The following is a 12,795-nucleotide window of genomic DNA, read 5'->3' as shown; positions in this document are numbered from 1 at the left end:
CTTATATAGGCTCCTATTACCCCCCACCCCGTCCCGATTTTTCACATTTGCTGTCTGGTCACACTACCCAGGCCAGAAATCCTGGCGTCCCCGGATCTTCTTATTGGTAAGTCACAGCTGTCTAGGATCCTCCTGGAGTTTACCCCTCCCTGAGCAGGCTCAGCTGACACCCTTAGTTGTCCCCCTCTGTGCTGGTATCATTTCCCACTTCTATGACTGCAGTTCCCTTCCTGTGTTCTTCCAAAATCCCTGCTTCAGGAGGTGGCTGCAGCCAGACTAGTCTCCTGCTCTCAGAAATGAGAGCTTAGCCCTTCAGCCCATTTGGCACCACACAGACCATCTGCCCTTCCCAGACAGCTCTGCAGCCAATTCCACATGGCTCTTGAGGGTTCAATGCTCCCAGGGACTTACTCCCGCCTTCGGTCTTCAGTACCCTCCTGGTCTGGTACTGACTTGCCATCTGGCCCATCATTCAGCTCCCTATACAGCAGCTGCTAGTGACTCTTTCATTTGTATAACTTCATGTACCTGGAATTCTTTCACTGTTGAGATATTGGGCCCAATTCCCCAACCCCCACTAAGGTCAGTGGAGTTACACTGGGGGAATCATCTAAGTGAGATGGGAAGCAGCCTGTAAAGTCACCCTAAGACATTTCTCTTCTCTGCAGCCTGTTGCTGACTCTCCCAGCTGTTTGGGCTTGGTGTCTGAAGGACACTGCCTACTAGAATGGATTGTGCAGTGATTTCCAAAGAGCTGACAGAGAAATGGGGATTGGAATCAAAGCATTAGACAGAAATGTACATGACACATTTCTGACGGGCCGTGGGACATCGCTTCCCCAGTGCAGTCATTTATACATGCTTTCTCCAGCTCTCTACTGGGTCAGACCTGAAGGCCAAGCCCCTGTTTTTCTGAGGCTACCATGTTCTTTCTGTTCCCCTGCCCCTGCCCCTGCAGACTGTTAGCTAATGCCGCCATCCCAGACCTTTCCCTAAGGTGAGAGGGGGCGCTGCTTGCTCTGAGTACAAGGCAATGTTATACTCTGGCAGGAACAAGCCAGCCCAGTGGGAGGTAGGAGTGAAGTGGAAGGGGTGCTTACCTCCTGCTCTCTCACTTGCTGAGCCTCAGTGACTGCCTTGCTTGCTTTGCTCTCTGCTTCTGCCTTCATAGTCATGCTTTTCCCCTTTGGCAATGCACTTTCAGGAACTTTTGGAGCCTCACCAGGAAGTTTTGTCAGTGGATTTTCTTCTGAGGGGGCAAGGGGCTTGCTCTCTTGCACCATGGCCTGTAGCTTGCTCCGCTCTGAAGTCCTGAGATGTTTTCCTTGGACGAGGTGCCTGTCCTGGGGAGTGGACGTTTCTGACTTTTGAGCTGTTACACGCTGAGGGCCTCCTCTATGCTGACCGGCTTCACCTGGTTGGTGTCGGGGGGATCCTGTTGGCTGCTGCTTTGGAGTAGGTAGTGGCATTGGAGCAGGGTCTCCTAGGCTTCCTTCTAGCAGCCTCTGAGTTTGGCAGTTCAAACACAGCCATTCATTTTTCTGCAAAACAGTGAAAGAAAATACCATCCCTAAGTTACTGAGCTTTCCACTGCTGGTCTCTGTGGAGTGTGTTGTTCTGCCAGTGTTCAGAGGGGCAGAGAATTCAGGTTGCAGCTGAACCAGAGGCAAAACCAGCTCTAGGGAGCAGAGAGAAATGTGTCCCAGAGAGCCCAGAGAAGGGGCAGGGAATCTCAGAAACCACTGAGGTGGGTGAGGATTCCTGTGACTCTGTAACACAGGGAAGCAGGGTGCTTCCAAGTATGGGAGGGGCTGAGACTAGCTCCTTTCCAGCAGAAAGCAACATGCCCTCAGGTGCAGAAACAGGAGAGGTGTTGTCAGTGATGAAGGAAACTGTCCCACTTGTTAGCTGCAGTGAACAAGAGACAGAACCCTTCCTAGGGAGCACAGAGAAAATGTGTCTTAGGTGGGGGCCCAGAGGAGAAAACTATGAAAGGAATAGTGGGGTACAGGAATGTCTCATCACTGGTCACTTGGGGCAGGATGCCCAGGACACTAGGAGGATGGCTGGGGCAGCATCGGTGCACCCAGGCACTCAGCCTGTGACCCAGGTTTTGAAAAGGAACTGTGTACCTGACGTCCTGGAGGGGAGCAGTCACACAGCTGATTTCTCAGGGACAGACAAAGGGGTGGTGGAGGGTACTCCAATCCAGGTCCCAATTTTTCAGGATGCTATTTCTGATAAGTTTTTGGAAAGTAACTGTGTCTCTTTAAATCAAGATGCAGCTCCAATGCCTGTGATAACAGAGGAGTTGGGTCCAGGAAATTGCCAGGTGGTAGTTTGCCAGAATACAAATGATCCAACTGACAGAGAAGGGGGTGTTTTTCCCCCCAGGCTGGTGAGATATAGAGAGCAGTTACGGGAAAGTTGCTGGGAAAAGGTGCATCTGATCAAAGGGTGCCCAGAGAGCACAGATCACAGCCCTCTAGGGGGCAGGGAAGGACTCAATGCTGGGATGGGGAAACAGAGGGTAACCCCAAAATGGGAGCTGGATTTTCTACATATGTACAGTCCTGGGATCGGGAGACCACTCCCCAAAGGGCCAACCAATGTGCAGGATCCCCCTGAACACCGATCTTGCCAGACCCTGAGGCACCAAAATGCCAAAAGCATGATTAAATTAAGAGCCCACACAAAGGGAAACATTGGAGGGAAAGAAAAGCCAGTGACTAATTACATGGGAGAGAGTCAAAGGACACCATGGGTAATGAATAAACTAACCTCAAACTACACTATCTAAACAGAGGCCATGGTATCATAAAGATGCTTGTAAACACACAGCTGTGATAAAAAAATTGATATTAATGTTAAATTTTGAGGATTTATATTTATATTTCATACTGCTCAGTAGACCCCTGGACCATATAATCTCATAGACAGTCTGCCATTCCAACACTCGGAATGATTATGTACCAGCATTTGTTATCTCAAGTAGAGGTTTCCCAAACACTTCAATCAAAATGAAGCAATAAATCAAGTGTATTAGCTAGAAAAAGATAGAATTTAAGTGACTATTAAGGATATTTAATTATCATTATTAAATATTTAATACTTTTCAATTGGTATTCTATTGTTTAACAGTGTGATTAAAATGTGATTAATTGCGATTCATTTTTTTAATTGTGATTCATTTTTTGAGATAATCATGTGAGTTAACTGCAAATAATCAACAGCCCTAAAAGTGATACATTAAACAGTAAGAAGTCACCAGGATCAGATGGTATTCACTCAAGAGTTCTCAAGGAACTCAAATATGAAATTACAGAACTACTAACTGTGGTTGTAACCTATAGCTTAGATCAGCTTCTGAAACCAGATGACTGGAGGACAGCTAATGTAACTTCTATTTTTAAGAAAAGCTCCAGAGGTGATCCTGACAATTAGAGGCTGGTAAGCCTAATTTCAGTACCAGGCAAATTGGTTAAAACTATAGTAAAGCAGGTTTAAAACAAACAAAAGGAAGTATTTCTTCACACAATGCACTGTCATCCCATGGAACTCTTTTGTCAGAGGACGTTGTGAAGGCCAAGACTATAACAGGGTTCAAAAAAGAACTAGATAAATTCATGGAGGATAGGTCCATCAGTGGCTATTAGTCAGGTTAGGCAGGGTTGGTGTCCCTAGCCTCAGTTGCCAGAAACTGGGAATGGGTGACAGGGGATGGATCACTTAATGATTACCTGTTCCGTTCATTCCCTCTAGGGCACTTGGCATTGGCCACTGTTGGAAGACAGGATATTGGGCTAGATGGACCTTTTGTCTTACCCAGTATAGCCATTCTTGTGTTCGTAAAGAACAGAATTATCAGACACATAGATGGCCACGATTTGTTGGGGAACAGTCAGCTAGGATTTTGTAAAGGGAAATCATGCCTCACCAATCCATTAGAATTCTTTGAGGTGTGAACAAGCATGTGGACAATGGTGATCCAGTGGATATAGTGTGCTTGGACTTTCAGAAAGCCTTTGACAAAGTCCCTCACTGAAGTCTCTTAAGCAAAGTAAGCAGCCATGGGATAAGAGGGAGGGTTCCTTCATGGATCAGTAACTGGTTAAAAATAGGAAACAAAGGGTATAACAAATGCTCAGTTTTCACAATGGAGAGGGTAAATAGTGGGATCCCCCAAGGATCTGTACGGGAGAGGGGGGATAAAATTTGCAGACAAAATTACTAGGGCTGTCAAGCGATTAAAAAATTAATCTTGATTAATTGTGCGATTAATCGCGCTGTTAAACAATAATAGAATGACATTTAAAAATATTTTTGGCTGTTTTCCACATTTTCAAATATATTGGTTTCAGTTACAACACAGAATACAAAATGTACAGTGATCACTTTATATTTATTTTTATTACAAATATTTGCATTATAAAAAACAAAAGAAATAGTATTTTTCAATTCACCTAATACAAGTGCTGTAGTGCAATCTTTTTATCATGAAAGTTGAACTTTCAAATGTAGAATTATGTACAAAAAATACTTACATTCAAAAATAAAACAATGTACAACTTTAAAGCCTATAAGTCCACTCAGTCCTACTTCAGCCAATCGCCCAGACAACACGTTTGGTTACAATTTACGGGTGATAATGCTGCCCACTTCTTGTTTACAATGTCACCTGAAAGTCAGAACAGGTGCATGGCACTGTTGTAACTGGCATCACAAGATATTTATGTGCCAGATGTGCTGAAGATTCATACGTCTTTTCATGCTTCAACCACCATTCCAGAGGACATGCATCCATCCTGATGATGGGTTCTGATAACAATCCAAAGCAGGGAGGACTGACACATGTTCATTTTCATCAGAAGGTTGATTTTATTTTTGGTGGTTCAGGTTCTGTAGTTTCCGCATCTGAGTGTTGCTCTTTTAAGACTTCTGAAAGCATGTTCCACACCTCATCCCTCTCAGATTTTGGATGGCACTTCAGATTCTTAAACTTTGGGTCAGGTGCTGTAGCTATTTTTAGAAATCTCACATTGGTACCTTCTTTGCATTTTGTCAAGTCTGCAGTGAAAGTATTCTTAAAACGAACATGTGCTGGGTTATCATCCAAGTCTGATATAACATGAAATATATGGCAGAATGCAGGAAAAACAGAACAGGAGACATACAGTTCTCCCCCAAGGAGTTCAGTAACAAATTTAATTAACATACTGTTTTTTTAATGAGCATCATCTGCATGGAAGCATGTCCTCTGGAATGGTGGCCGAAGCATGAAGGTGCATATGAATGTTTAGCATATCTGGCACGTAAATATATTGCAACGCTGGCTACAAAAGTGCCATGCGAACGCCTGTTCTCACTTTCAGGTGACATTGTAACTAAGAAGCAGGCAGCAGTATCTCCCGTAAATGTAAACAAACTTGTTTGTCTTAGCAATTGGCTGAACAAGAAGTAGGACTGAGTGGACTTGTAGTCTTTAAAGTTTTACGTTGTTTTGTTTTTGAGTGAAGTTATGTAACAAAAAAATCTAAATTTGTAAGTTATACTTTCACAATAATTGTAATTATTATTTTACAATAATTGTTTCCCACGGTATTCTTGTCAGCCAGTTAAAAAAGTATGGATTCGATGAATGGACTATAAGGTGGATCGAAAGCTGACTAGACTGTCGGGCTCAACGGGTAGTGATCAATGGCTCCATGTCTAGTTGGCAGCCGGTATCAAGTGGAGTGCCCCAGGGGTTGGTCCTGGGGCCGGTTTTGTTCAATATCTTCACTAATGATCTGGAGGATGGCGTGGATTACACCCTCAGCAAGTTTGCAGATGACACTAAACTGGGAGGAGCGGTAGATAAACTGGAAGGTGAGGATAGGATACAGAGGGACCTAGAGAAATTGGAGGATTGGGCTAAAAGAAATCTGATGAGGTTCAACAAGGACAAGTGCAGAGTCTTGCACTTAGGACGGAAGAATCCCAGGCACTCCTACCTACTAGGGACCGAGTGGCTAGGCAGCAGTTCTCCAGAAAAGGACCTGGGGATTATAGTGGATGAGAAGCTGGATATGAGTCAACAGTGTGTCCTTGTTGCCAAGAAGGCTAATGGCATATTGAACTGCATTAGTAGGAGCATTGCCAGCAGATCAAGTGAAGTGATTATTCCCCTCTATTCGGCACTGATGAGGCCACATCTGGAGTATTGCGTCCAGTTTTGGGCCCCCAACTACAGAAAGGATGTGGACAAATTGGAGAGAGTCCAGCGGAGGGCAACAAAAATGATCAGTGGGCTGGGACACATGACTTATGAGGAGAGGCTGAGGGAACTGGGCTTGTTTAGTCTGCAGAAGAGAAGAGTGAGGGGGGATTTGATAGCAGGCTTCAACTACCTGAAGGGAGGTTCCAAAGAGGATGGAGCTAGGCTGTTCTCAGTGGTGGCAGATGACAGAACAAGAAGCAATGGTCTCAAGTTGCAGTGTGGGAGGTCTAGGTTGGAAATTAGGAAACACTATTTCACTAGGAGGGTGGTGGTGAAGCCCTGGAATGGGTTACCTAAGGAGGTGATGGAATCTCCATCCTTAGAGGTTTTTAAGGCCCAACTTGACAAAGCACTGGCTGGGATGATTTAGTTGGTGTTGGTCCTGCTTTGAGCAGGGGGTTGGACTAGATGACCTCCTGGTATCTTCCAACACTAATCTTCTATGATTCTATGATAAAGAGATTGCACTACAGTACTTGTATGAGGTTCAATTGAAAAATACTATGCTTTTGTTTATCATTTTACAGTGCAAATATTTGTAATCAAATATAATAATATAAAGAGAGCACTGTACACTTTGTACTGTGCTCTGGGTGTCACTAAACCTCCAATTGCTAGAAACTGAGACTGGATGATGGGATGGATCATTCAACACTGTCCTGTTCTGTTCATTCCCTCTGGCTACTGTCAGAGACTGGATACTGGCTAGAGGAACCACTGAGCTGACCAAGTACTGCTGTTCTTATGTCTGCAGGGCACAGTTAAGGTTGTTTGAAGGCCTTAGCAGTACATTTTCATACTTTCAAATGCTATGTTTTCTTTGAGTTTTAACTAGGGCTGTCACATGATTTAAAAATTAATCACGATTACTCATGAAATTAAAAAAACATGATTAATCATAACTGTAATTGCATTGTTAAAGAATAACAGAATGCTACTTATTTAAATATTTTTGGAAGTTTTCTACATTTTCAAATATATTGATTTCAATTACAACACAGAATACGAACTGTACAGTACTCACTGTATATTATTTTTTTATTTCAAATATTTGCACTATAAAAATGATAAACACAAGAAATAGTATTTTTCAGTTCACCTCAGACAAGTACTGAAGAGCAATTGCTTTATTGTGAAAGTGCAATTTACATATTACAAAAATTTACAACTTACCAGTCTGCTTGTGCAGCTCAGGGGCAGCTTTTGGAAAATAACCAGCATTTGCTGGTTTGTCTGATTCAGACCTTGCTGTTGCATCTGGGGAACAAGTCACTTATTTAAAGGAATTTTGCCTTAATGAGAGACCACCCTTCTGGGAGGCGCTTGCACTGAATGCTGGATGTGTCTGCAGACCTAGAGATGGAGATGAGGTGTTACAACTTCTTCTATCTCTGGTTCCTTTCCCAGCACAAATGCCTGGCCTGGATGGGCTTGGAGAGGTACTTGCAGACACACCTTGCTCTAATACATCAATTGGTCAACAGCTCCCTTCATACCTGGAGCGAATCTTAACCATTTATTAATCCCAGATGCTTCATTTTGGCTTCCAAGTGTGTCACAGCTCTCTGGTACTTGCTTTCTTGAAATCACACTGCTCCCGACCACCATCAGGACAATCACTATCCAGGGCACAGTCATGTATCTGCTGAAAGCCGTGCACTCATGAGAAAGCCGAGAGGTGTCCATTTACAGAGTATTAAGCAAGAGAGGCCAGCTATCTCACAGGGAGCCTGTGTAATGACACTGAAAGCTTAGGGTCTGTAGTGATGCTAGCAGGAGGGCCAGGTTAGAATTTAGGGACACTAGGCACCCGGGCAGTGTTAGTCAGGGAGCTGGGCAGCCAGAGGGAGCCACAGGGTCTGTCTGCTTCCAGCAGCCTCGAAAAAGAATCTTTATAAGGATTAGAGCTGAATCCTGTCTCCTCTCTGCTACGCACAGAGGCTGCAGGATCCTGTGGCATGCATAACACGTCACATCTGAAAACCAGCTACTTTTCCTCCCCTGACATGTACCCTCCTCATGGGCGGTGGGTGAACCCCAGCTTTGGGGAGACTAGTCCACCAGCCCCATCCCTTCTGCCCAAGGCCCCACCCCCCCTGCATGCCAGAGCCCCGAATCTCTCCCGTAAAAGGAGAAGCCCTGATTGGCCCCCATGACTGGAGGAGCTCCAGTCCACCTGCCCACCCCCACCACATTGGGCTGATCCTCCTTCGCTGGCGCCCCTGCCCCTTTCTCCCATAAGCACCAGGCCAAGCCTCTAGCCTCCCTGAGTGCCGGGCCGGCCCCAGCGTCAGGTCGAACCGCCAACTCCCAATCCTCCCCCCGCCCCAAGCACCAGGCCTGTCCAGCACTGGGTTGGTTCCCTGGGCGCCAGCCTCTCCCAGCTCTGAAGTCCCTCTCTTGGCCGAGCCACTGACCCCCACCAGTGCCGGGCTGAGCTGCCAGCTCCCCCAGTGCTAGCTCCTCCTGCCCCTGAAGGCATCCTCCAAGCCGCTGGCCCCAGAGTGCTTTGGAGGAGGCAGTGGGGATCTCAGGGAAGGGTGGCTTCAGGTGTGGAGTAGCTAAGCCTTCCCTGGCCTATTATATCTGCTTCCCATGACCCTCCTCCAGCGGGGGGCCACCCTCCCTCATTCTGAATAAGCAGGTAGAACTGCTTGTCATGTTCTCTGACACACACATTTGCAAATGTGCATGCTTGATAGAAATCTCTTCCCATTTTGCTCATTCCAATGGTAGGAAGCACAAAGCATGATGCCAAGTGACTTTCCCATCTGTTTCTCTTCTCATTTGTGCTGAGAGGTGCTCCTGCTTTTCTGAAGCATGGGGTGGCATATCCTCTGGAAGATCCCTCCCCTGCCTGAGTACTGAGCCCAATTGCTATGGTCTGGGAGGTAATGAGACTTAGGCTATGTCTATACTGCACTTTTGTCGGTAAAACTTTTATCGATCAGGGGAGTGAAAAAAACCACTCCCCTGACTGACACAAGTTTTACCAATGAAAAGTGATGGTGTAGATAGCACTTTTTCAGTGGGAGAGGCTCTCCTTCCATCAAAGCTACTGCCCCTCATTAGGAGTGGTTTTATTTTGGTTGCAGGAGAGCTCTCTCTTGCCAGCTAAGAGCGGCTACATGGGAGACCTTACAGGTGCCACTGTAAGGTATGCAGTGTAGACATAGCTTTTGGAAATGCACTCCCTGCTGAAGAATTCAGCTTGTGTCCTGGGAATACATGGATGTCTGTTTCCCAGCTCATGCAAGGGTGTCACCGCCAGATACAGCAGAGACAACCTGCTGATGCGTGTTCTGCTGTGCTGGGCTCAGCCACAGATCACATGGCACAGATCCTAGGAACTCTGCCCCACTTTCCTGAGCCAGGCAGCTGAGCTTACTTCCCTGACTGAGAAGCACAGTGAGGATTGCAGCTGAGGAAGTGGACCTGGCAGGAAATAACAAGGAGCTAGAGGAATCTTTTCGCAATGAGAATGGCACAGGGTGGAAGGGGTGACTGTCCTGTCCCAACACACGGGAGGATGCCACCTCAGACTCTGTATCCAAAGGGGATGAGATGGCAGAAGGCTGGTGTTTGTGCAACGCACTTTGCAGCAAGCAGCTGAGAATGATCATGCTTTGCTGAAGAATCTGTCCTTGAGCGTTTAAGCTCAAAGTTTGAGCTGCCAAGACTTTGGGAGAAATGAACGAACCCAGGATTCTCACACAGCCAGAGCTGCTCATGGCAAGGCTGTGTCAGGGACCAGTGGGGGGCCTGAGGAACTGCCCCTCTAAAGTTGCAGTGGGGTATAACACTCTGCACCCCAAAGAAATACCCTGGCATTCCCATATTCACCATATGAATGGGTGGTGTCATTCTAAAAGTCTTGATCTGTTGAACATTAGTATCTGTTGGATTGTATGTGCTATTGTATGTGGAGTTATGAAGTTTTGTTATGTGCATGTTACTGGAATATGTTGTGAGGTTGGAAACACCTACAACCAGCCTTTCAAGTACAACAATGTAGAGGCCAGACAGTGTTGATTGCCCATTAAGGGGAATCCACACACTCACAAGGACTGTCCCAGGCACTGTGTACAATGGAGACCTCAGAGATAGCATGTACACAATGGACACTGCTTGATGCACGTCATAGCAAACGATGTTTCCAGCAAACTGGAAGAAGCTATAAAAGGGGGAAGTGATATCATTACTTGGCCTCTCTTCCCTCACAACTCAACACCCGTACACACATCTGGAGAACAAAGACTGAACTGGGGAGGTGGTCCCAGGCTGGAAAGGAGTTCCAACCTGTGTATTAAGGATCCCATAGGATCTCATCTATCTCTCATTTATCTCTCTTCCAACCAGTGCAGGGTGCCATGGTTCCTACAATTACTCCTTTGCAAACAGACTCCAGCGAGTTATCTCCTGATCAGAGCAAGGAGGCCAGGCATTTCTCTTTCCAGGAGCTCATATCAGGTTACCCACCCAGGCAGCACAACCTTCCTGCTATTATTCACCCACTGGGAAATGGAGGTGGAGGGGAGTAACTGGGACCCACTCCTGAGAAAGACCTGGAACCACCCATGCCTCAGACTAGGGTGACCAGACATCTCGATAGTAGGGGCTTTGTCTAGAACCCTAGTATCCCTCCTGCCTCATCCCAATTTTTCACACTTGTTATTTGGTCACCCTATTTCAAACTGAAGCCAGATCTGGTGTTGGCAAAACACCTAAAAGGGAGCATCCTGCACTTATTAGGTCCAGGGAAAAATTGCTTCTGGGCTTAGAGACCCATAGCTTTTTAAGAGCAGAAGAGACCATCATGCTCACACAGATCATGTATTTCCCCTTGTGATTCTTGCATCCAGTCCGTCAACCTGCGGTTGAACTATGGTCTCTCTCTCTCTCTTAGAAAGACACCCAGTCGTGACTCAAAGACTCAAAGCAATGGAGAACCCATCTCATCCCTGGGGAGCTGCTCCTGGTCAGTTGTCCTCACTCTTAAAAACCTGTATCTTATTTCCAATTTGAATTTTTCTGTCTTCAACATCCATAACTTCTTAGTGTGCCTTCTGCCTGTTAGATTAACGACTCCTGTGTAGTTACCTATGGCTCACAGGGTATGTCTCTGATGCAGCTGGGATGTGATGGCAGTGCATAGAGACGGACCTGTGCCAGCTGAACTCTAGCTAGCTAGCTAACAGTAGCAGAGAGAATGCCATGACGGACACAGGCTTTAGCAGATGCTGCACAAACCCACCTGATTCCCCTGGTACAGGCTTGTGCAGCCAATGCTGAAGCCATACCACTGCATCCTCCTCACATATATGTTTAACCAACTAGCTAGAGAACAGCTAGCACAGTTTCATCCACATGAGCTGAAAATTACATGCCCAGCTGCAACGTAAAGGTACCTATAACCAAGTTGTCTTTCAGTTGTCTCTTTGATAGGACTGACTGAGCTCCTTTGGTCTCTCACTGGAAGGCGTATTTTCCAGCTCTCAAAAAACAGTTGTGCTTTTTCTCTGGACCCTCTCCAATTTTGCAATAGCTTTTTAAAAGTGTGGCTAACAGAGCTGTACCCAGTAACCACGAATGGTCTCACCAGTGCTGTGTGCAGAGGAAATATCACACCCTACTCCTTAACATTTCCTGCCTAATACACCTACAGTCATGTTAGCCCTCTTAGCCACAGCACTGTGCTGGGAGCTCATCTTCAGTTGGTTACCACCCCATGACCTCAATGTCTTTTTCAGTCACTGATTTCCAGGATGCAGCCCCATCTGACGTAAGTATGGCCTACACTCTTTGCTCCTAAATGCATGACCTTGCTTTGGCTTGTATAAGGCTGTATGCTATGTGATGGCACCCTTTTTACCAGGTAATCTATCATATCATTCTGTATCAGTGACGACCATCATTATTAACAGCCCCCCCCCAGTGTTATCTACAAACCTTTTCAGCAATGATTCTATATTTTCTTGTAGACGTTAACCCCAACCCTGCCTTGTCTACACTAGACTTAGAATGTGTTTGTTAGACTATAGCAGCTAACGCTTTCTAACAACACACCTTTTGATCCTAATCAAGACAAAGCCACAGTGCCTGTGCAGTGAATGACACTGATTTCCTTACTGATACTCTAGGCACAATTCAAACTGCACTTGGTTAAAGTGCTCACACCCCTCCATTTCCCCTAATGGTTCCTAACATTCTGTTCGCTTTTTTTGACTACCGCTGCACATTGAGTGGATGTTTTCAGAGAATTATCCACAGTGACTCCCAGATCTCTTTCTTGAGTGGAAACAGCTAATTTAGACTCCATCATGTTGTATGTATAGTTGGGATTATGTTTTCCAGTGTGCATTACTTTGCATTTACTTTCTTATATCACTTTTGGAACCTTAATAAAAGAACTAATAAATTTATCCAGAAATAAAATTAATGCAGAATATTTTGCTCCATATCATTGTCCTTTCAATGTCACACCAATCACCAACACACACCTACATACAGTACCTTTAAACTTTCATTTATATTAC

The 12,795-nt window shown here is 45.5% G+C and overlaps 1 protein-coding gene across 1 annotated transcript in view; it reads right to left on the bottom strand.

The window, feature by feature from the left end:
• BSN (bassoon presynaptic cytomatrix protein) overlaps positions 1–1,568 on the bottom strand; it is a 98,558-nt gene extending 96,990 nt beyond the window's left edge. Inside the window, exon 1 of the mRNA XM_050958626.1 lies at positions 1,101–1,568. Within this exon, the coding sequence (XP_050814583.1) occupies positions 1,101–1,568 (468 nt within the window). The remainder of the gene's footprint in view (positions 1–1,100) is intronic.
• Positions 1,569–12,795: the final 11,227 nt, after the last annotated feature.

The sequence above is a fragment of the Gopherus flavomarginatus genome, chromosome 6, assembly GCF_025201925.1.
Source record: "Gopherus flavomarginatus isolate rGopFla2 chromosome 6, rGopFla2.mat.asm, whole genome shotgun sequence".
NCBI classification, from domain to species: Eukaryota; Metazoa; Chordata; order Testudines; family Testudinidae; genus Gopherus; species Gopherus flavomarginatus.
The sequence above is the reverse complement of the archived record's forward strand: the minus strand, read 5'-3'. Positions and strand labels throughout refer to the sequence as shown.